The following is a 25,262-nucleotide window of genomic DNA, read 5'->3' as shown; positions in this document are numbered from 1 at the left end:
TAAGTGCTGTATAAATACCGACTCTGCCTCCGGTCTGTCCACCAAATCACTGGCTACGACTTTAGCAGTGAGTGCTGGTATTCAGCAGCACAATCCGGTTGAGTACCAGTGCATATTGGTGGTTAGTCCCGCCAGGGCCGCCGAGAGGGGGGGGGGCAGGGGGGACAAAATTCCCCAGGTCCGGCGCCACAGTCCCTGATCTCACCCGGCCTCAGCCCCGCCCCCACCCCCTAGGTCACCGCACCGCAGTCCCCACCTGCCCCCCCCCCCTCCATCTGCCACCGGACCAGATCCCCTGCATTGAAATCATCACAGCACCTCATCTGTCACCTCCGTGACTGAAAGCGCAGCAGCGACAGATCAGATTAGCCTCCCTTTGGGCATTCCCTTCCTGTGTCACGCCCTCGTCTGATGTAAGGACGGGACACAGGGAGGGAAGACCCGAAGGGAGGCGAATCCGATCTGCCGCTGCTGCGCTTTCAGTCACGGAGCGAGGTGACAGGTGAGGCGCTGTGATGATTTCAATGCAGAGGGCCCGACCCGGTGGCGGACAGAGGGGGGCGGGTGGGGACTGTGGTGCGGCAGCCCGGGGGGCGGTGACGATGACCGCGGAGGCGGCCTTGCCCTGGGCCCGGCCAAGTCTCTCAGCGGCCCTGAGTCCCACCTAAGCAATTTAACTGTGCAGGAGTCTTTGATTACCCAATTAGATCATTTTGAATATTGACCCCTTAGAACAGTGGCGTACCTACCTTTGTTGCCACCCAGAACACCCCCTCCTCTGAGAAAGGGGGTGTGCTGAGCACTTGTGTGGCTGTCGGCTCTTCCGGTTCCCTGCCCCAGTACAGGAAGTTGACGTCAGAAGGGGCAGCTGTGCAACTGCTCAGCACACTCCCTGTAACTGGGTGGAGCGACCCCACTGCCCCACTCTTGGTAGTCTAGAGCCTTACAGCATGATGGCAGACAAATGACCATATGACCTGTCCAGTCCATCCATCCACACCACCTACTAAGCTTTACAATTTCTCCCTTTCCCTCAGACCGCCTCTGTGCCCGTCCCATGCGTTCTTCAATTCAGATACTGACCTCATCAACACCATCTTCAACAGGAGACTGTTCACCTACTGAGGGTTCAGGTCACTTTCAACAGAGCAATCAGTGGTGTAGCCACAGGTGGGCCTGAGTTGGCCAGGGCCCACCCACTTAGGGTTAAGGCCCACCCAACAGCAGCATACGTTTAGTGGTAGCTGGTGGAGATCCCAAGCTCTATCAGCTGAAGACTTCCCTTTCACGGTAAGCCAAGGTGGAGAGAAGCATTTTCTCGCCAGCTGAGATTTTTTTTGGGGGGGGAGGGGGGAGAACACTTGGTGCCCATCCACTTCTTGCCTAGACCCACCCAAAATCTGTTGTCTAGCTACGCCCCTGAGAGCAATCCCAAAAAGTGGTAACAATACCACACATAAGTCTGGCTTTGATTTTTCTCACATTTCTTTTCCCGCAGAAACCAGCCGATTCACGTGTCAGTTTAGCTGAGAGATTTTCTGACCTATATGAATAAAGCTGATTATTTTCTGGTATGAAAACTCTTTTGTAGACTGTTTCCCCAATGACCGATAAAGGAGTTGGAAGCCTCTCCCAGGATCACATCACATGGGAATGACATCGGACCCAGGTCCTCTTCTGGAACGCTCACCATACCCAAGCATGTGCTGCCCCAAACATTTTAGTGACAATGCTGAAATATGTTAGCATTTCATGTTTATTTCTATTAATTACAAGGTTGTTATTTTTAATATGAGTAGTAATGAGGTGTAAAAGAAAGAAGCAGAAAGGCCTGCCACCCTAGTAACTAAATGAAACCAAGCCCTGGGTTATTGGATTGGATTTATGTGTGTCTGTTTTTTTTTTTTTTTTTTTTTTTAAACCTGTGCTTTATTGCTTCACACAGTTGGATACAAAATGACAGAAAAGCAATCCACATTGTGATAGGCACTACAGCAGCATTGTTGGCACCAGCCATGGAGATCCAATCCACCAAGGACTGTATCAGCCCTACCTACCGTAGGGTTACCATCTCTTCTAGGTCAACCTGGAGAGGCTGATACAGTCCAGGTTTTGTCCCCTGGTCTGTATGGAAACTGAGAATAAGAACTGTCACGCCCTCTATGTAGGGGCCCAAATCATTACCAAATCAGCCTCTTCAAGATAACCTGGGCAGCATGGCAGGTTTACTCAACACTATGAACTGAACCGGAGTGATCCAATCCAGTAGGGACTGGCATGACACTACCAGTAGAACCAGGAAAATACAATCCTCTAGGGTTTGGGAACAAGCCACCTCCGGGGTATATCTCTGAATACTCCTGGGGTCCTTCCTTTCTCCTCCCCCTTCTACCCTCCCCCTACAGGGACTGTAGAAATGGGAGGGGGGGGGGGGTTGCCTTTATATTGGATTGCCAAACTCCAAGCAGGAGATGTTTCTACTGCTGTAGGTTTTGAGGATACAATTGACAGCCTACTGTTCAATATTTATCTTGTGGGACCTCTAAGGGGGGACAGGAGGGCTACATTAGGTATGGAGGAGGGGGCTTGCTGGGAAGCCTTTAGGTCAGATGTATCAGATCTTTGCTCATTCTTTGGACTCCTTTGCTCCCAAAGGTTCCCATTGGTAGCTGCTCCCATCTGCCTCTCTTTCTATTAATTCCTGAGACTCACAGACCCAGGGGACCAGGAAGCCTGATTCTAATTGCCAGGGCAAATGCTCTTTGGCATCTGTCAAGAATCCGAAGCCAAGATGAATTTTTACAGAATAAGAAAGGTCTGTCTTTCTCCTCCTCACGCTCTCTCTGAAGGGGATGGAGTCATGCACATACCTGGGTTATTGCATTCAGCAACAGCCAGCATAATATTAACCCTAAGGGTCACACTCACAGAGCCTTGCAGGCTCAGGGTTTTGCAGGAACTGGAAAAGCTAGCAGGTCCCATGGTGAGGGGACTTTCCAGCACAATAAATCAAGGAGAGAGAGTACTGGGAGAATCAGAAGCTATATGCTCTTGATTCACACGTGCAGTGGCTGGGGATATACCTGTCTGTGGTACAGAATGTGTGAAACTTCAAAGCAGTTTTACTGTTGCAAACTACAGAAGCCTGATGTGGCCACATTTCATCCAAATATAGGCTGTGTCACAGGCACACCAGAAGAAAAAAGTTGAAATAGTACTTCCTTTTGGTGATACAAACGAGTCCTCACACATGGACAGAAGCTCACTCTGGGTCAGCTTTTAAGTGCTATAAGTTCTGTGTCTTTGGGATCTGCTGTGATTACCACTTATCAGCAATTCTGCAGATTTTAGCCTCTCTTTGCTGTGTATATCTGTCTATTGACAGCAGCTCTCCAGTAAAACTGTACGGTCCCTTCAGAAGCACAGGAAACCGTGTGCACACATATCAGTCAATGAGTTACAGACACACAAAGAGATTGCAGTAGTATCCAGGCAAAGGTTGAAGCCTTGATGATGACCTGTTCACATGATTCAAATTGTGTTAACTGGTCTGGCTAGGTGATTATAGGTTCAATTTGGGGTTTTGTTTTCCTTTTTTAATTACTTCTTTATCATTTCTGTCGGATTCTGGTGGCATGCCTGTACTGAATGATTTTCTGATTTATATTATGATTGCCTTTTTGTTTGTCTTTTTTAATTTAGTTTTTGTGTGCATGTGTATGTTGTAAGTCCATGTTTTCTCTTATAATGATTGTATGTCTTGTAAGTTTGTAATACATTTGAAAATTAAAAAAAAAAATGGTACTAATGCAACCCCTTTATGTGCCTGCAAGAGAAACAAGATCGATCCAGAGATGCAATGGGAGCAACCTGTCCCTAAGGACTCCTGGGATTCACCTAATGCCTCACTCTTGTGACTTTCTATGACTGTTGCTCTTGTGGAGAGGATGGGGTGTGGCCAGTCCCTAAACCCCTGTTCCTGACCATGCTGTTAGTGAGAGATTATAAATTACTACAGTGTAGCACATCAAGGAACTTGGAGATCAGGGATGCTCTTGGCTATTTATAACAGTATACAGCCTGGCAGAATTATTAAAGAAGCTTCAGTATGTACAGAAACTAAAGGAAACATCTGCATAGGATGGTCTGTTGAGGGTGAGAGGACAGTGATCCCCTCCTCCAACAGAGGTTAACCCCTGTGTAGTTCACCCAACTTTTCAGCAGTCTTCTTCAGCTCAAACTCGATCTCTTTCAGGTCATCCAGCTCTCGTTCCTGTTAGAGGATATACAGAACAGAGAATTTCAAACCAGCAGCAATTACATGTGTTCCAAGACAGTCCTTCATGAAACCAAAAGTGTCAGCAGGCATTCGAGTGCCTGGGACAAGGAAACTTATTTATGCCCCTATCCTGATCCTCACCTTCCTCTACCTCCTTCTCCAGCACTTTCCCTCACTCCCTGCAACCTCTCAACCTGGACAGTGCTGCATTTTCACTTGCATTTTGGTCACTTTTCTCTGTACCCTATTTGGTTGGTTGGCCCTTCTTGTTATAGCTATGTGTCAGACCTGTGCTATGGGATGTGCTGGGCACAACTGATGGCAGGAGCGTAGCCCAGGGCCGCTGAGAGACTGGGCCAAGCCCGGGACAAGGCCGCCCCCGGGCCTCCCCCCCCCCACCCAAGGTTGCCGGGCCTTCTCTCCACCCCCGGGCACTCTGCACTGACCTTAAGCGCCTCACCTTCGAAAGCGCAGCAACAAGCAGCGGCAGACCACTCCTTCCTTCCGTGTCCCGCCCTCGCAGAAGATACGTCAGGCGAGGGCAGGACACGGAAGGAAGGAGTGGTCTGCCGCTGCTTGCTGCGCTTTCGAAGGTGAGGCACTTAAGTTCAATGCCAGGGAGCGATGGCGGGTGGGCCGGACTGCGACGGCGGCGCGGGGCCCCCCTAGAGGCCTGGGCCTGGGGAATTTTGTCCCCCCCCTTTCGGTGGCCCTGGCGTAGCCAGACGGCAAATTTAGGGTGGGCCTGAGCCCAAAGTGGGTGGGTGCAAAAACTAATCTCTTCCCTGCCCTCCTCCAGTGCACTCCCTGCTCTCCTTGGCCCCCTCTGGTGCTCTTACCCCTCCCCCCCCAAATCAAACCAAAGAAATACCTGATCTGGCGGGGATCCACAAACCCTGCCAGCCGAAGACCTCATCCCAACAGAAAGAACACTCACACCCTGAACAGCCGGTGGTGGTGTCCCAGAGCCACTGACATGGCCAGCCTGTGTGCATGAGCACAAACTGAGCATGTGCAAGGGGTGGGGGCAGCAGCAGCTCACCAATACTGCTGTCTGCACAGGGTGTAAGTGTTCTTTCTGCTGGGAGGAGATCTTTGGCTGGCGGAGCTTGCGGATCACCACCAGCCACACTTAGGGAACACTGATTTTGGGTGGGCCCCGGCCCACCCATGGCTACGCCACTGACTGAAGGCAGTGGTGTACCAAGGGGGGGGGGGGGCGGTGGGGGCAGTCCGCCCCGGGTGCATGCTGCTGGGGGGGTGCCGCGTGCCGGTCAGCGTCGTTGGTTTCCATGCTCCCTCTGCCCCGGAACAGGAACCAACGACGCTGACTGGCGCGCGGCACCCCCCCAGCAGCATGCACCCGGGGGTGAGGGGTTTCTTTCGCCGGGGCGGGGTCACGCTGCATGGGGCATGGGGGGGGGCGCTGCACCCGGGGGGCGGGGCGCATCGGCGATCCACCCTGGGTGTCAGCGCCCCTAGGAACGCCACTGACTGAAGGTGCAGTGGATGAATGTAATTTCCATACCAACAGAGCTCATTCAGCCCATGGATGCAGGGGTTCTATTACTTACAACCAGGAATTGTTTCTTCTATTGGGATACAGGCTTATGAATAACCGTGACTTATGCATATATAAATTTTTGCTGTGCCAGACCCAAGCAGTTTGTCAGACCCTTTCTCTACTGGCACAATCCTAATTTATGGGTCTAACTGGCACTGGCATCTAGCCTCTGTTGAGCTCTCAGTATCAGAAAAGCGTGGGTTCAATTCCCAGCCTATAACTGTGGCCTGCTGTAGGGTTTCTCCTCTGGAAACATAATAGCACTGATTTGTTGAGGGGGAGGGGGGGTCCAGGAGCTCTTTGTTTAAGTTATGACAATAAATGATGCCACATCTTGGGACTGTACTTAATAAACAATTGTTCCATAGACACAATATAGGCGAGAACCTTTCATAAATAGACCCACTATATTTATCTTGCTTGTCTATGTCCTCTGGGATTTTTCTAAAATAGATGAAGGAATGAAGAGGTTCAAATGTGGATCTGTAATGCACCATCATGATGTCACAATGTTTAGGATTCAGGAATTGATAGCATGTAGGAATTCATTCTATCAGTGAATTGTGTTCCTTTCCTGTTAAACCTTTGTTCAGTGTCAGGAAGCATATCTTACCTCATTTTCCTCTTCTTCCTCCTCTTCTTCCTTCTCTTCTTCCTCTCGCTCTTCCTCTTCTTCCTCTTCCTCCTCTTCTGCCTCACTATTATGATGGGGTTCCTCTTCATGATGTCTCTTCCGCAGTTCCTCATTCTCACTGTCTGCCTGGTGATGATGGAAATGCCTCTTGTCCTTCCAGAGGTTGCTGCCCAGATGATGCTCCCCATGGACACCATGCAAGTGGGTTTTAGAGTTGGAGACCTTTACGCCTTTCTCTTCTGCTTCAAACTGGGCTGTCTCCTCGTCACTGGCTTTTTCATCCATCCTTTTGTGGATGCTCTTTGGATGGACACCAGATCTCTTATCTTCTTCTTCTTCTTCTTTGTCCCAGTCTTGATGGTTTCCATGATGGTCCTGGTGATGATGATGATGGTGGTGGTGGTGGCTTCCAAGAAACTCCCCATGGCGATATTTCTCTCCATTCTCCAAGCTGCCTTCCTCTTCACTAAAAAGCCTTTTGATGCCCCCAGTTTTGTGCAGCATCTCATTCAACTGAAATCCTTTATTTCTCTTCTCCTCTTTGCCATTCCTTTTATCATCTTCAAAGTCTTCCGTCCATTGATTCTCTGGTGAGCTTCTCTTCCTTTTTTCTTCTTCATCTTCCAGGAGTTCTTTGGCTTCCTCCAGAAGTTCTCTGGTTTCTTTTTCTCCTTCAGACACTTTATGCTCTTTTATTGTCTCTTCTATGGTTTTGCTTTTCTCAAACTCTTTCACATCTTCATGTTCCTGTTTGCTTTCACTTTCTTTTCTTACCATCTCCTCCTTTCCATTGCCCTCAACAGGTGTCCGTTTTGAATCACCCTTTTGGTGGACAGCTTCTGCCACTGCATTTCTCTTTTTCAGTTCTTCTTCTTCATTTTTCTCACTTTCCCATATACTGTGTCCTCCTTCATGTCCAAGTCTATGCTTGGAGTTCTCTGTGATAGGAAAAAAGAATATCTGTATTTCAAACATGATGCTATACTCAGTGGCATAGGAAGGGGGGGCGGGGGGGCTGTCCGCCCCGGGTGCACGCCGCTGGGTGGTGTCGACTCCGCGCTGGTGCACTGCCCTCTCTGCCCCGGAACAGGTTACTTCCTGTTCCGGGACAGAGAGAGCAGTGAACCAGCGCGGAGCCAACACACCCCAGCAACGTGCAGTCGGGGCGGATCGGCCCTCCCGCCCGTCCCTCGCCGCAGGTATGCGCTCCGGGGGGGTGCGCAGCGGCGACCCGCCCCGGGTGTCAGCTCCCCTCGCTACGGCTCTGGCTATACTATGATGAAGTGGTCCCTCTACTCATTCATGAAACACGTGATCTACCTAGGATCTGAACAATGTCCAATTAAGTTTTCTGTTTCAGCCTCTAATTTTTCCATTTGTCCGGCCCACATATCCTGGCAGCACAGGGAGAATTGATTCCTTTACTGAAAACAGCAGAGGAAGAAATCAGCAAATGCACAGTCTGCCTGTATCTTTTGCTTTCTGTGTTCTCATCCTGGTGACCTGATAGTTCACCTCCATGATGTACCTGAACACCACAAGTTTGAGAAATGAAAGTTCTGAGCATTTCCAGACCAATGCATTGGGCCAGGGTACTTCCTTAACTGTGTCCTGGTGCAGGACACCATAATGCCTTCAAGGCCTTCTCCTGTGCTACATCACTGCTAATCCTGCAACATAGCATTCCTGGAGCTATATCTATTTATTTATTACATATGACATACCATGATTCTCAACCAATCCCCAAGTGGTCAGATATTATCCCACACTCACGCTGTGCTAGAGATCAGTGTTGGACCAGGGGTGTGGCAAAGATCAACCAGCAAATCAGGAGATGGCTTAGTGATAATGGTGGCCATCAAATTAAGCACTCGTGGGCCAATGTCACTTGCCCTGGACAGTATTCCATAACTACATGTGTAACTTTTCGGAATGCCCCTGACATGCTCATGCCCCTCTCATGGCCACGCCCCCTTTTGGGATATACGCTAAGGGAATTAAGCACTCTGTCGTAGAATAGCATGCAGCCAGGTGAATGCGCAAATTTTAATGGCTGCCATGGTTGTTAGCACCCAGTTATTGATGGTTAACAGCTCGTTAACCAATTAGTTTGCATGCGCATCTCGGCAACGCTCCCAAATTTTGGTGCCCATATATAGAATCCAGGGGTTATAGAATTGCCCCATAGTGCTGCTGAATATTTTGCAGACTGACTGCCACTGAATATCTAGATTTTTTTTAACCGCCATAGCCGGGATTTCTAGAATAATGACAATCGCAGTGATTGAATATCTATCTAAAGGTTTGTATTTCAGTATGATTCTATGTCTCAAAAAGAACTGACATATTTTGGACTAAATTCTATAAATGGCACCCAAATTTGGGAACACAAAAAAATGAGCACTTACTTCCAAATTCTATATATGGTTCCTTAAGTTGTGCATACTAATTTGGCCACGTGAACAAATTGCGCACACAACTTAATTGATTAAGCCAATCAGTGCCGATAATTGGTACTTAACAACCAATTAGCAGCACTAATTGGCTTTAATTAGAATTTACATGCACAACCTATAGATGTATTCTATAATGCAGTGCGCATAAATTCTAATGCGTACAGCCAAAAAGGAGGTGTGGCCATGGGCATGGACTGGGCGGATTCTGGTCATTCAAAAAAAAAAAAAAACTATGCGCGCTGTTATGAAATACACTCGATCTGCACCTAAGTTAGGCACAGGTAGTTAGGTCTGGTTTTAGGTGGCCTAAATGGGTTCACCTAAATTTCAGGCACAAGAACGGCACATGTGCATATTCTATAAAGTGCACCTAACTTTAGGCATAGTTTATAGTATAGCGCTAAGTGTGTGGTTTTTCACAGTGGCGTAGATACGTGGGGCCATGGGGGCCTGGGTCCCCGTAGATTTGGCCCTGGACCCCCCTGCCGATGACCCTCTCAACCCCCCTCCCGCCGCCAACCCTCCCCCGCCATCGCCGTGGGCTACCTTTGCTGGCGGGGGACCCTAATTCCCGCCAGCCGAGGAGGTCCTCTTCTTCCTTCGAAGGCTTCATTCTGTTTCTGACGTCCTGCACATTGTATGTGCAGGACGTCAGACTCACAGAAACAGAACAAAGCCTTGCAGATCAGCCAGCAACGGACGTCAGACTCACAGAAACAGAACGAAGCCTTGCAGATTAGCCAGCGATCTGCAAGGCTTCGTTCTGTTTCTGTAAGTCTAACGTCCTGCATGTACAACGTGCAGGACATCAGAAACAGAACGAAGCCTTGCGCGGGAAGAGGAAGACCTCGGTTGGTGGGGATTGGGGTCCCCCACCAGCAAAGGTAGGCAACGATGGTGGTGGCGGCGGCGGGAGGGGGGTCGAGAGGGTCATCGGCAGGGGTCGTCAAAGTTGTTGTTGGTGGTGGTGGTGGCGGCGAGGGGGGGGGGGTCGGCAATGGCGGGGGGGGGGGGCTAAAATGTGCCCCCTCACCTTGGGCTCTGGACCCCCCTCCCGCCAAAGTCTGGCTATGCCCCTGGTTTTTCAGCACCAAGTTTTCAGGTGCCATATATAGATTTTGGCTCTATTCTGTAAATGGCACTGAAAGTTGGGCACCATTTATAGAATAGCTCATAGTGTTGGGTTGGGATCTGCACCCAATTTTAGGTGCAAGGATTTACACCAACTGAAACCTGGGGTAAATCCTCATGTCTGAGGGGCCCTTTTACTAAGCCGCATAAGCGTCTACGTGCCAGGGGCGTAGCTATGGGTGGGCCTGGCTGGGCCCAGGCCCACCCAATTTCAGCCCAGGCCCGCCCAGCGCCAGCCCCAGCCCCAGCTCCCATTGCCGGCCACTGCTGCTTTTCCTGTTGAGCAGCAGGGCCAGCGCTACAAAAAGAAGAAGCGCTAAGGACGAAAAATGTTTTTAAAAAAAAACGCGGCACCGGCAGGCACTGTCTAGGCAGCCTTGAGGCATTGGCTGCTAGCTCTGCAGGCTCTTCCCATCTCTTACGTTACTGCCCCTGCGTCGCTCCAGGGGCAGTGACGTAGGAGACGGGAGGAGCCTGCATGCCAGCAGCCAATGCCTCAAGGCTGCCTAGACAGTGCCTGCCGGTGCCGCGCTTTTTTTTAAAAACATTTTTCGTCCTTAGCGTTAGCGCTTCTTTTTGTAGCGCCGGCCCTGCTGCTCAACAGGAAAAGCAGCAGTGGCCGACAATGGGAGCTGGGGCTGGCGCTGGCATGCAGGGCGGGCCTCGAGGAAAAGAGAAAAGAGGGAAAACATGGAAGGATGGGGAGAAAAGAGGGAAAACAGATGGAAGGATGGCAGAGAAAAGGAAAACAGATGGAAGGATGGCAGAGAATGAGGGAAAACATGGACGGATGGGGAGAAAGAGGGAAAACAGATGGAAGGATGGGGAGAAAAGAGGGAAAACAGTTGGAAGGATGGCAGAGAAAGAGGGAAAACAGATGGAAGGATGGCAGAGAAAGGGAAAACAGATGGAAGGATGGCAGAGAATGAGGGAAAACATGGAAGGATGGCAGAGAAAGGGAAAACAGATGGAAGGATGGCAGAGAATGAGGGAAAACATGGAAGGATGGCAGAGAATGAGGGAAAACATGGACGGATGGGGAGAAAGAGGGAAAACATGGAAGGATGGGGAGAAAGAGGGAAAACAGATGGAAGGATGGCAGAGAATGAGGGAAAACATGGAAGGATGGGGAGAAAGAGGGAAAACAGATGGAAGGATGGGGAGAAAAGAGGGAAAACAGTTGGAAGGATGGCAGAGAATGAGGGAAAACATGGAAGGATGGCAGAGAATGAGGGAAAACATGGAAGGATGGGGAGAAAGAGGGAAAACAGATGGAAGGATGGCAGAGAATGAGGGAAAACATGGAAGGATGGGGAGAAAAGAGGGAAAACAGTTGGAAGGATGGCAGAGAAAGAGGGAAAACAGATGGAAGGATGGGGAGAGAAAGAGGGAAAATGGATGGATGGGGAGAGAGACTCTGGATGGAAGGATGGGGAGAGAAAGAGGGGAGATGGATGAAAGGATGCAGAGAGAAAGGGGAGAAACTGGAAGGATGTGGAGAGAGAAGGGACACTGAACAGAAAAGGGTAGAGTGATACAGAGACACTAGTTAGAAAGAGGGAGAGAGAGAGACATTAGATGGAAGGATCAGGAGAGAGGTTAGATGGATGGAAGGATGGGGAGAGAAAGAGGGAAGACGCTGGATGGAAGGGTAGGGCGAAAGAGGTGACACTGGACGGAAGGATGCAGAAAGAAAGAGGGGAGATGGAAGGATGGGGAGAGAGAGGGGAGACACTGAAAGGATGGGGAGAGAAAGAGGAGAGCTGCTGGATAGAAAAGGGGAGTAGTGAAAGACTGGAGAATAAGAGGAAGGGGCATGGGGAGAACAAGGGTGATAAAAAGATGAAAAGCCATAAGTAGATGAAGGAAATTAAAGAATGGATAGTAAGAATGAATTAAATCTGGACAGAGAGAGAGAGAGGCAGAAAAATATTGAAGAAAGCAAAGAAAAAGGAGAGAAAAATGAGAAATGGCCAGGAAACCGTGGCAGAAGAGTTAAGTGAAAATGAAGGAAAGCAGAATCTAGAGACTGGGAGCAACACAATGAGAAAAAGTAAATGGCCATACAAGAAAGGTAAAGAAAATAATTTTATTTTTAATTTAGGATAAAGTAATATGGTACCTGTGTTAATGAAGTTTCAGAGACCAATACTTCCTTCCTTAGGTCAGGCGAGGATACCGTAACAGCATTATACTGACCTGAGGCAGGAGGTTTTGGCCTCTGAAAGCTCACTGAAAAGGGTGTTAGGCTATTAAATACATTTTCTGAAATCTGATGCACTGAAAAGCAGCACTTTACCCTGTGTGACAAATGCATCTGATTAGCATGACTAAATTTTGCTGGGGGAGGGGGGTAGAGAGAAAATTTTGTGCCCACCCACTTTGGGTTCAGGCCCATCCAAAATTGGCAGTCTGGCTACGCCACTGCTACGTGCACCCAATGCGTGCCAAAATAGAGTTACAGCCCAGCTACCGTGCGGCTCTTGCAGTAATTTCATTTTTGGTGCACGTCCAATACGCACATCCAAAATATAATTTTTATTTTCGGACACGTGTATCGGACGCGCACCAAGTGACATCTGACACGCATAGGTCATTACCGCCCGGTTACCGCATGAGACTTTACCACTAGGTCAATGGCTGGCAGTAAGGTCTCAGACCCAAAATGGACGCGCAGCAATTTTCATTTTGATGCACGCCGAGTTTCAGCAAAAATTTTAAAAAGGCATTTTTTTTCAGGTGCGCTGAAAAAAAGATTCTGTATGCGCCCAAAACACTCATCTACACTACTGCAGGCCATTTTTCAGTGCCCCTTTGTAAAAGGGCCCCTAAATTAGGCACGGATCTACCTTATTCTATACACTGGCAAACCAAACCACCACGAGGGTGGAGGTACACAAATTCCTACGAAAAGTAGAGTCTGAGGAAAGGGGGGAGTAGGCTCTTCAACAACACCAGTAGGCGACGTAGGTGAGGAACAATCTCTTTATTTAAATATACACTCGACACAATGGCAGGGGGATTCAGCAATGGCGGGGGGGGGGGGGGGGGTCGGCGGCGCCGGGGGGGTTAAAATGTGCCCCCTCACCTCGGGCTCTGGACCCCCCTCCCGCCGAGCTCTGGCTACACCCCTGATATGTAGAAACAGGAGGATTCTATCTGGAAATGATCTCTTACTCAAAGAGTCTATTTCTAAAGTGTATGAATGCCAATGCTACAACTCTCAGGTCTCTCTGTCCTATGCTGTATGACACGTTTCTTCCTCTAAATCTTATAGGTTTTCCTCATATTCTTTTTTTCAGACATTTCTATATGGTTTCTCTTCTGCAGTGCACCCCATATTCAGACAAATAATTGAAAATTTCTGGAGAGAAGAGTGAGAGCAGATCCTTCTCTTACCTCGATGGGCCAGGTCTTCCAGTTCCTTCAGGAGATGCTGGTGATGCATCATTGCCAAGATTCTCTCATCTGAAAAATGCAGACACTGGATGTAAAGGTTTGGAGTATAGAGAGGGAGAACTTCAGTTCATAAGCCAAAATATTGCCTAGCTCTCAAGCTGTGCTCCTTGCTCTTTAGAACTTTCTCGATAAATTATTTATGCCTTACCCCTAGGCTACACAGCAAAATCATTTCAAAACATGCTAAAAGTGTATCCCTGAATTTTTTGTTATGGCTTCCTTTTTCTGTGTTGTTTTGTTTCTGTTGGCTAAGCCCATTGCGTGATGATTTCAATGAACTATGACAGTAGGAATTGGGTTGTGGGATCATTCAGGGCAATGTTTATTGTTTTGGAGTTTTATGATTTTTAAAAAATTTGTAGAGGTCTTTATTGAACAGTATGCAAATGACAGTATGATAGAGGTCTATAAAACAATGAGTGGAGTTGAACGGGTAGATGTGAAGCGTCTGTTCACGCTTTCCAAAAACACTAGGACTAGGGGGCATGCGACGAAGCTACAATGTAGTAAATTTAAAACGAATCGGAGAAAATGTTTCTTCACTCAACGTGTAATTAAACTCTGGAATTCGTTGCCAGATAATGTGGTAAAGGTGGTTAGCTTAGCGGAGTTTTAAAAAGGTTTGGACGGCTTCCTGAAGGAAAAGTCCATAGACCGTTATTAAATGGACTTGGGGAAAATCCACTATTTCTGGGACAAGCAGTATAAAATGTTTTGTACATTTTTGGGATCTTGCTGGGTATTTGTGACCTGGATTGGCCACTGTTGGAAACAGGATGCTGGGCTCGATGGACCTTTGGTCTTTCCCAGAATGGCAATACTTATGTACTTCTAGTACAACATACTTGAAAGCAAATAAAAACAATACTATGGGGCTCATTTTTGAAACAGAAAAATATCCAAAAAGCAGCACAAAGCAGCAGGTGGATGTTTTTTGTCCAAAACATCCAACTTGCTATTTAAAAAAAAAACATATTTAAGATGTTTTCCTATGCAGTTCATCTGCAGTGCGTCCAAATCACAAGGGAGCATGTCGGGGGCACGTGAGCCCTCCAAAACTCACCTTTAATATTCCCTTATCTCTTGTTTGTTCTGCCTGTCTGTCCTAATTAGATTGTAAGCTCTTTCGAGCAGGGACTGTCTCTTCATGTTCAAGTGTACAGCGCTGCGTACGTCTAGTAGCGCTATAGAAATGATTAGTAGTAGTAGTAAAAACCTGCCGTACCCATATATAGGTGACACATATATAGTTGGGCACAGTAGATTTTTCGTGGGCTTTGGAGGGCTCCCTATACAATATAAGGGGATAATGGTGAGATGTATACCTGAGTTCTTTTATGCAGCACACCTTAGGGTTCCCAACTGCTCTGTTGGGATGTCTGTGTGGTCATGGAATGTTGCTAGTGGAGGAGTAGCCTAGTGGTTAGTGCAGCGGACTCTGAATCTGGGGAACTGGATTCAGTTCCCACTGCAGCTCCTTGTGACTCTGGGCAAGTCACTTAACCCTCCATTGCCCCTGGTACAAAGGAAGTACCTGAATATATGTAAACAGCTTTGAATACAGTTGCAAAAACCTCAGAAAGGTGGTATATCAAGTCCCATTTCCCTTTCCCCCTGTTCCTGTCCCTTATGACATCACAATATCAGAAGTGAGCCAAGTATCGGGCAATCAAGCCATTGTGACATCACTGATGAGGTTGGCTCTTATTGGTGGAATGAGTGGAGGAGTAGCCTAGTGGTTAGTGCAGTGGACTTTGATCCTGGGGAACTGAGTTTGATTCCCACTGCAGCTCCTTGTGACTCTGGGCAAGTCACTTAACCCTCCATTGCCCCTAGTACAAAATAAGTACTTGAATATATGTAAACCACTTTGAATGTAGTTGCAAAAACCTCAGAAAGGTGGTATATCAAGTCCCATTTCCCTTTCCCTTTGTGTGTCTTCTGTATGTGCCATGACTATATGGATGCAGCACGTCAGTATTTGCATTTGGTATCAGGTCTGTGACTGTGCACATAATGCATGAGTGGAAAGTTTAACATACACATCTGATGCATAGTCTATACGTGTATTGGTATGGCATGTTCAATGTGCAGGCCATGTGTGTGTAAATGCAACATGTGCAGTATGCGCATGTCACATATAGTAAAGTGCAGTATATGGAGTTTCTGCATCTGGTACATGCGTCATGCATAGGGGAGTGTGGTATATGGAGTGTTTGAATCTGATACTGGCTCCCCATTCTTTACCTTCCTTCAGGATCTTCAAGCACTCACTGCTGACTTCGCCTGGACTGGGCTTGGACATAGAATCCACCAGAACCTCCACAATACATTTTGTGACCTAACAGAGGTTGGTAAAATTAATGTTTGCAATGAGAGGGAGATGAGACAATGTCAACCTCATTTTTTGGCCACAGTGCTTTTGGTCAGAACATCTGCAACAGGTTAATAAAACGATGAAACTGAAATGATCATCTGCATGTCATTTCAGTCTGTCCAGGAATCGTATCCAGGATATAGAGAGGAGCAATGAGAATAAGATCCTTTGACATTTGTAACCAGACACTGTAAATCTCCTACAGATCTCACATTAATACTCTCTGCTGAATGAATGCTGCTAACTTCAAATACACAGAAACCAGACACCAAGGCAATCAGAGTGAAAAGAAAACATAGTGAAGGGGATTATGCTTTGCTTCAAAGACCTTAGTGCATTCATCTGCTCCTGTTTCTTGTATCTATTTTTCTTCTGTGAAAGCGAGTGTGCAAACACAGCCCTATAGTACTTAATGTGTGTACTGCAGGCAGGTGTATGAAACACAACACGGAAGGCAGATTTTAATACATCTGCTATAGAGTCACTGAAACTGGAAAGCAAATGAAAGCAATTTAAAACCCAAAGCTACAGGGCCGGTCAAACCCGGTAAGCGGGGTAAGCGCTGCAGGGGGGCGCCTACCTTCAAGGGCGCCGCTGCGGTGCTGCACCGCCATACCGCGCCGCTCTTGGTGCTTTAAATCTTTAATTTACCTCCGTTCCAGCAGCCGCGTCATTTGAAAGCCCTGCCCTGTCTCTAGCCTTCCCTCCCTTTGTGAGTTTGTTCCGCAGTCCCGCCTTCTGACGCCATTTCCTCGAGGGCGGGACTGCAGAACGAACTCACGAAGGGAGGGAAGGCTAGAGATGGGACAAGGCTTTCAAATGACGCGGCTGCTGGAACGGAGGTAAATTAAAGGTTTAAAGCACCAAGGGCGGCGGGGGATGGGGGCGAAGGAGAATCGCTGGACAGGGGCAGGGTGGGAGAAGAGAGAAAGGAAATGCTGGGGGGCTGGGCGCGTGGGTGCTGGGGGGGCGCGCGGGCGCCAACTCATAGTCTACAGGGGAGTGCCAGAGACCCTAGGACCGGCCCTGCAAAGCTAACCCTAAACAGTTAGTGAGATCTTAGTTTGATATGGCTGTGGCTATGAGTTAGAAATCCGACATGCATCTGCACTATAAAAAACTGATTTTTATTTTTATAGGTAGGATTATCTTGTTTATCAACAAAATGGAGAAAGTGTTTGAATTTCCTTTGAATATAGGGCTTTTCTTTACTGAAATGCTTTAAGATTACTAAGATATGTAGATCTGGAACAGTCTGTTGTCCAGGACTGAAGGACTGTCAAATAGGAAAAGTGTGTTACATTGCTGGGTACCAGCCAGCTTGTGCATTTCTGTATCAGGTATTAATGTATCTGCTTCTTACCTTCTCTTCCTCTTCAGAAAGCTGAGTGGACAATGGTACAGAACTGACTGAAAAAGAAGATACAGTTATATAAATGCGCTGAAAAGAGTTTCACTCTACAGAGAAGTAGGCAGGATTGCTGGACTCCTACAATTTTATAGTGATGGCAAGGACTAGAAAGTCCAATTTTCATACTGAACTGCACAGTCTGCCCTTAAGAATCATAAAAACCAGGAGACAGGTTGAGGATATGTGGATACACTTCTAAACCTTCATTCACCACATGATGTCTAATCTCTCTCCCCCCCCCCCCCCCCCCCCCGTCCCCCCGTCCCCCCATCTACTTCCCTGCAGCTGCTCAGGCTGTCAGAAGCAGGAGAGAAGCCATTGTGAATTAGGCTACTTAAGGAAAAACTCAAACTTTTAATTATGCAGCAGTATAAGTGTCCCCTGTGGTTGAAACCACAAATGGGGCCCTGGATGGTACATAAGTACATAAGTATTGCCACACTGGAACAGACCAAAGGTGCATCAAGCCCAGCATCCTGTTTCCAACAGTGGCCAATCCAGGTCACAAATACCTGGCAAGATCCCAGAAACATACAAAACATTTTATGCTGCTTATCCCAGAAATAGTGGATTTTCCCCAAGTCCAATGGTCTGTGGACTTTTCCTTCAGGAAGCCGTCCAAATCTTTTTTTAAACTCTGCTAAGCTAACCGCCTTTACCACATCCTCTGGTAACGAATTCCAGAAGAGGATCAGCACAGTGCATAGCCACTCATTTTCTCCTACTGCCCTCCTAATCAGTAAGGGCAAGAACACGCATGGGAAGGGTGAGTAAATGGCTGAGGATAGGCTGAAAAGGAACTGGGAGCTGAGAGAGGGACCAGATGAGGGAGGGTGAGGAGAAGCTGGAGAAAGTGAGAGATGGGATTGGTGAGTGGCCTGAGCATGTGAAAAGAGGGCAAATAGGGTGTAAGTGTGAGAGAAGAGGAAATAGCAGGCAGAAGAATTTGTACAAGAGAAAAGGAATGTGGGGTGATTGTGAGAAAGAATGTACAGAAGATCAGGTGGATTTTGAAAGGGGAAAAGAGGTTACAGAAGGGAAGGTGATATATGAAGGAGTAGAATTAAAACAAAATTATCTCCCCCAGATCCAGGAACTTTTCCCAAACCCTCCCATATCATCTCCCACCCCCAGTTCTCTTTCTCTCCATCAATTTCTCAACTTAGTACTCTGTCCTTATTGGGTCCCCCATCTCCAATTCTCTTACCCTCTCTTTTTCCCAACCATCCTCTCACCCTATCTTTCTCTCCATTGCTACTCCTCTTGCCTTCTCCTCTGTCCATCATCCTCTCTCCTTTTCCTCTCTCCTATTCCCATTCCTCTCACCTTCTGTTTCCCATCCCCGAGATGCCTTTCCTGTGTGAATACTAGAAATCCCATTTCTCCATCCCCATCCCTGCATAAAAATTAATAAACAAATAATGCAGTTGTATTAGTAAGGTGAAAAACTACTTTATTTTTATTAATGGGAAATAAAATTTATATTGATATGCAAAATATATTAATCTATGCAGATGTGCCACAGAATTTCAGGAACTTTGGCACAGAAGTTTTTTTCACTGTTGCTTCAGGATTTTACCTTTCAGTTACCACTGGAGGCTGGAGGCAGTGGCGTACCAAGGTGGAGGCAGTCCGCCCCGGGTGCACGCCGCTGGGGGGGGGGGTGCCGCACGCCGGTCAGCGTCATTGGTTTCCATGCTCCCTCTGCCCTGGAACAGGAAGTAACCTGCTCCAGGGCAGAGGGAGCATGGAAACCAACGACGCTGGCCGGCGCGCGGCACCCCCCCCCCCCAGCGGCGTGCACCCGGGGGGGGGGTTCTTTCACCAGGGTGGGGGGGTGTCCTTTCGCCGGGGGGGGGTGCTGCACCCGGGGGGCGGGGCGCATCAGCGATCCGCCCCGGGTGTCAGCGCCCCTCGGAACGCCACTGGCTGGAGGCCCTAGTTTTCTGTTTTCTGTATGACATTATTCCTAGACTAGTTTGTGTCTGATGAAGATAAGTACTGGAACAACCAGTCCCTTCTCTCACAACTAATTACACCCTGGAATTCTCATTGGATGCTTTAAAAATCTCTCAACATTAACACAGCTAGTTCCTTTGTTGTGGGAAGGGGAATTTATTCTCATATTAACAACTAAAGATGTGATGGAGAAAGCTGTTGGCACAGAGGTTCCTGAAGACATCACTATGTGAAATTTCTGCTCCTTCCTGATGAGATGATAGGTATAATGTATAAAGGGCAGTATAGAGAACTCAAACTCCATTACTGAGTTTTCTTTTTCAGTGTTTTTCCAGTATGTTTAATATCTTGATATTTGAAACATTATTTTTATTGTACACCGGCTGCTAGACCATGGTGGGCAAGAGTTCCAGGACACATGGAGAGCCCCCATTACTTTCAGCTTTGTGGCACCTGTCACAGCAGGGCCAGTGTTAGACATGCTGGGTCCAGGGTAAAAATTGGGGAGAGGGTTCTAAAGCCCACCAGTATTTCCTCTACCTTCAGGCAGCCTTGAAGCACCCTATTACATGCAGGCCCAGAACAATGTGCCCTGTGTCACAGTTTAATTACTTGTCAAAGAAGTGAGGGATGGAAGTCAGTTTTTAAAGATCAGAATGAGATTAATTGAAGGTCACATGAACAGATGAACGCTCTTTGCAATCATTGTCTGAACTGTCCATACAGACTGTGGACCTCTTCTGAATTTTTATTTTTTTTTAAAGACATTTCTATAGCACTTTAAACCAAGATACATTGCAAAAAATTACAAGTGCAAGGAGTCATGCTTCAAACAAATTTACAATAGGCATATTAACCTATAGAGATCAAACTAGAGAATCTCCTCCATTCGAGAACTGGTACTTACAGAGAAAGAAATTCCAGCTACACAGAGATAGTCTGATCCAGGCAAATACTTCTAACTTAAATGCCAAACCATGTTTTTTTTTTTGTTACATTTGTACCCTGTGCTTTCCCACTCATGGCAGGCTCAATGCAGCTTACATGGGGCGATGGAGGGTTAAGTGACTTGCCCAGAGTCACAAGGAGCTGCCTGTGCCTGAAGTGGGAATTGAACTCAGTTCCTCAGGGCCAGAGTCCACCACCCTAACCACTAGGCCACTCCTCCACTGTTGCTACTATTTGAGATTCTACATGGAATGTTGCTATTCCACTAGCAACATTCCATGTAGAAGTTGGCCCTTGCAGATCACCAATGTGGCCGCGCAGGCTTCTGCTTCTGTGAGTCTGACGTCCTGCGCGTATGTGCAGGACATCAGACTCACAGAAACAGAAGCCTGCACAGCCTTCTACATGGAATGTTGCTAGTGGAATAGCAACATTCCATGTAGAATCTCCAATAGTAGCAACATTCCATGTAGAATCTCCAATAGTATCTATTTTATTTTTGTTACATTTGTACCCCGTGCTTTCCCACTCATGGCAGGCTCAATGTGGCAGGCAATGGAGGGTTAAGTGACTTGCCCAGAGTCACAAGGAGCTGCTTGTGCCAGGAATCGAACTCAGTTCCTCAGTTCCCCAGGACCAGAGTCCACCACCCTAACCACTAGGCCACTCCTCCACTTATACAGGGCAGTCCTGTTTCCTTATTTTGGAAAGCAGCTGTCATTTATCCTTTTAAAGTTATTTTTCCTGATCCAGTTCGAATGTGTTCCTTAGTCTAGTTCATCTTCACTCAGGCTGGGCTATTAGTCCTATCTAACCATACCCTTTTTATTAGCCTTCTCCTTTGCCTGCTCTCTGCCTCTCATGCTCTGTCCAAGGTGCTGAAGTCACTCAGGGTGGTCTTCCGTCAGAAACAATCTCGTTTTGGGATGATTATGCAACTCTGCTTGAATTGTTTAATAGTTTGTGTTATTTAATGGGGTTTTTTTTTTAAATCAACGAATCAAATACTGCCCCCAAACAGAGCATGTTTTTTTTATTTTTATTTGATGGGTTGAAAAGCTTTTATTTCAGGGCTGAATGTAAAACATGATGTGGGCTCCTAAGTGCTGATTTCTCAAATATCATAGAACCTGAAAAGGTTAGTCCATTTACCCCTGACACTTTGCTGGCTTTAAGACTGATTCAGACCAGAGAACTTTAGGGGGAAAAAACACAGACAGCACCAGGAGGAGTAAAGAAATAGTAATCATATTAAGAGTGTGCACCCTGTAAAAGGTGTCAGTTATTCCCTTGCCTTAAATTTCTTACCTTGCAGGCATAAACAAACGAGCAGGAAGCATCCAGCAGAAATCATTTTGAAGTTGTGGTGGTAACTGCTGAAAATCCAACCTCTTCTGATAGCGCTAGAAAGCAAAAGAGGGAAGACGAGAAGAAGGATGGAAACTGTCACACAAAACTTTATATGCAAAAGGGCTGTGGCTTGCAGGGAGGTGGGAAATGTCCTTAGTGACCCTGATGCTGGCGTTCAGGATTTGTGTGAGATAGATGCTCAAGCTTGGGCTGTCTCTGTAGCTCAGGAAGCAAGAGAGCACTTTAAATACCAGCTGTATGCATAGGAAATGAGGTCAGATTCTTACCTCCCAGCCCATCTGTCTCTTTCCCTGCAACCCACAAGATTTTTTTCATCATAAGTCTTCCCTTTCCTCTGCCCTCTCATAGGCTCTGTACATAGAGATTATCTGATTGATAGGCTGATGCTTAAAGCCTAATGCCCATGCTAGAGGCAATTAGTGCCAGACTAGGGCTGGCGTTAGTGAGCACACAATGCTCAGAGGGCTCTAGTGCAGGAGACAGTGTGTGCACCAAAGATTAATGCAAATAGCATGCAAATGTAGTCAGATGTTAATGAGGTAATTTCCTATTCCCTCCCAATGCTGAGAGAACAGCACACTAAACAAAGCCCCCTTACCACTGAAAACCTATGCCTCAATGATCAGAAGCCAATGTGGGTGCTAGAGGGTATTAGTGCCATACTACCGCCTGCGTTTGTTCCCGCCCCATGATCAGAGCTGGTGAGAGCATGAAACAAGGAGCTCACTGGCTCTGACCACAAGTAGCATGCGAATGCATGCTAAACAGGGCATTAACTGTTCCTCCCCGATGCACAGCAGGCAGCATGCCAAACAAGGGTGCTGCTGCAGTGGCAAAACCTTAAGCCAGCTCAGAGCTGGCATTAGGGTTTGCAACTTATTCCATTAGACCCCTTTAGAAGACCCACCCAAAAAAGCCTTTTCCAGACAAACCCTTAGCTGCCAGAAATGCAGTTAAGTTAAAAGGTCCCCCCCCCAAAAAAAAAATCTAAACTATTCAAACAAGTCACAACCAATGTCCCAGAAGAACTTCTAGAATCATCTAGCTCCTCTATTTTCCAAGTAATATCTTCTTTAGAAAATTGATATCCAGATCCCTATTTCTTTCACCCAATTCTCTGCATTTGTTCTTTGCTCATTTCCCCTAGCATCCGTCTCCTGTCTCTTGTCCCACTTCCTCCACATCTACCCTCTCTTGCACCATCATAATTTCCTCTACTTCTTCCAGTCATTCCCCCATCCCCCTAATTCCTTTCACTCTCCCCTGCATGCCTTCTTCCAGGGCCGTGCCAACACAGTAAGCGCGGTAAGCGCCGCAGGGGGGCGCCTGCCTTCAAGGGTGCCGCGCCGTCGAGCTGTATTTTTAAAAAAAAACTTACTCCTCCGCTCCATCCCTGATTCCCCGGCGCTTTAAATTTACCTCACTCCGCCTCCGATGTCTGCGCAGTGTCAGTGAAAGCGTAGCCTGTCTGACGTCTCTCCACCAACCTTCCTTTCACTCGTTTGTTCCCTCTGTGTCCCGCCCTCAAGGAAATGACGTCAGAAGAAGGCGGGACACAGAGGGAATGAACGAGCGAAGGGAAGGCTGGTGGAGAGATGTCAGACAGGCAGCGCTTTCACTGACGCTGCACAGACGTCGGAGCTGGAGGCGTAGAGAGGTAAATTTAAAGCGCCGGGGAATTGGGGATGGAGCGGAGGAGGCTGAGGCCAAGCCCAGCCATTTCCTCCATCGCGCCCCAGACGTGCCTTGGAGCCAGGCAGGTCCGGGGGGCATGTGTGCGTGCGCGCGCCAACTGATGGTCTGCAGGGGGGCACCAGAGACCCTAGGCACGGCCCTGCCTTCTTCCCTTATCTCCTTATCCCCCTTTACATTCCCAGTCTGTACCTCCTTCCTCTCATCCTCACTCAAGCTGGAGTCTCCTGCCTTTTTCTCTATGTCTCCTCTACCTCCTGCAGGAGTTGTCCTGTGCTTAAGTGAATGCCATCTCTTTATGCCACAAGACTTAAGCCCTTGGTCTTTACTCCCAGAACCTGAGGGCTGCCATGGGTCAGGTTTTCAGGATGTTCCTAATGAATATGGACAAAAGATTTGCATACAACGGAGGTATGTAACTCTCTCTCTCTCATGCACATTCTTAGGGATATCTTGAAAACCTGACCTGTTGGTGGCCCTTAAGGACTGGGGTTGAAGTCCATAAACTCTCATCCTGATGTCAGTGTGAGGTGCCTATCAGCATACTAGAACAAGGGTTCTTAACTCAGTCCTCTGGCCATAGCAAGCCAGCCAGGTTTTCAGGATATGAATGAGGCAGATCTGCATGTATTACCTCCCTTGCACACAGATCTACCTGATGCATATTCACTGTGGATATGCTGAAAAACCAATTAGCTAAACATGCCTTGAACAGCGGTGGTTCTCAACCCAGTCTAAAAGTATAAATAATGCATGAAACCCAAATGGGCTGATAATTAGAGACACTTTTATGGCTAGTAGGCACTGCTAACCAGATAAGTGCCAAACACCTCAGCCTGCAGGACTCGAGTGCCACAAACAAGTCAGATTTTCAGGATTGAATATCCATGAGATATATTTGCATACAATGAATGCAGTACCCATGCAGATCTCTCTCATACATATTCATTAGGGATATGCATGAGAGAATGCCGTGAATACTATGTCAGAGTATTCATATCAGCAATCACTGTAGACATGTAAGCACTTCATGAACTGACAGAGGCAGGCATATAACATCATTAAGACTCAATGCCATAAAAAGAGTTTTGTATGTAGAAAGGAGAACTTTCAAAAGTTTTGTAGAATAATTAAAGTATCTAATAAAGCACCAGAGGAACAAGTCAAGTGCGTGAGAGTTAGCTGGCTCAGGGCTCCATTTACTAAGTGGCAGTAAGCTCAATACAGGAAGTACTGCCCACCCCTAGCGTGCTGTCTTTTCCAGTGCTACAAAAATGTATTTATTTTTGTAGCAGGAAACCAACAAGGAGGAGGAAAAAACCTCACGAAACCGTGAGAAACAGAATGAAACCAGTCAGGTAGGTCCAAAGAGGAAACTTTATTGAAATTAAAAAATGACCCGACACGGCCGTGTTTCGGCCCAAAGGCCCGCCTCAGGGGTCTTGTAAAATCTACATAAAAACAAACATATTATATAATTATTTTTGTAGCACCAGAGTGTACCCGGCGGTAATCGGACAGTGCCGCATGCTGCCTGGTTACCGCTGGGTTAACGCGGAAGCCCTTACCGCCACCTCAATGGGTGGCGGTAAGGGCTCCCCCCCCCCCCAAAAAAAAAATGGCCACGCGGCAAGTGCTTTACTTGCCGCCCGGCCATTTCCTGTCAGAAAGGGAGACTTGGAGTGGAGGAGTGGCCTAGTGGTTAGGGTGGTGGACTTTGGTCCTGAGGAACTGAGTTCGATTCCCACTTCAGGCATAGGCAGCTCCTTGTGACTCTGGGCAAGTCACTTAACCCTCCATTGCCCCATGTGAGCCGCATTGAGCCTGCCATGAGTGGGAAAGCGCGGGGTACAAATGTAACAAAAATAAAATAGATACTATTGGAGATTCTACATGGAATGTTGCTACTATTGGATTCTACATGGAATGTTGCTATTCCACTAGCAACATTCCATGTAGAAGCCTGCGCGGCCACATTGGT

The 25,262-nt window shown here is 47.4% G+C and overlaps 1 protein-coding gene across 1 annotated transcript; it reads right to left on the bottom strand.

Annotated features, from left to right (window-relative positions):
• Positions 1-1,895: 1,895 nt before the first annotated feature.
• On the bottom strand, positions 1,896-21,785 carry CCER2 (coiled-coil glutamate rich protein 2). Its single transcript, XM_030219023.1, has 6 exons — positions 21,527-21,785; positions 17,264-17,310; positions 15,771-15,864; positions 13,464-13,532; positions 6,457-7,415; positions 1,896-4,273 (listed from the first exon to the last, which is right to left on the bottom strand). Exons 1-6 carry the CDS (start codon positions 21,570-21,572, stop codon positions 4,190-4,192), a joined length of 1,299 nt encoding a protein of 432 aa, XP_030074883.1. The 5' UTR covers positions 21,573-21,785; the 3' UTR covers positions 1,896-4,189.
• Between the last annotated feature and the right edge of the window lie 3,477 nt (positions 21,786-25,262).

Source organism: Microcaecilia unicolor, chromosome 11 (genome assembly GCF_901765095.1).
Source record: "Microcaecilia unicolor chromosome 11, aMicUni1.1, whole genome shotgun sequence".
Classification (NCBI taxonomy): domain Eukaryota; kingdom Metazoa; phylum Chordata; class Amphibia; order Gymnophiona; family Siphonopidae; genus Microcaecilia; species Microcaecilia unicolor.
This window is presented reverse-complemented; position numbering and strand designations above follow the sequence as displayed.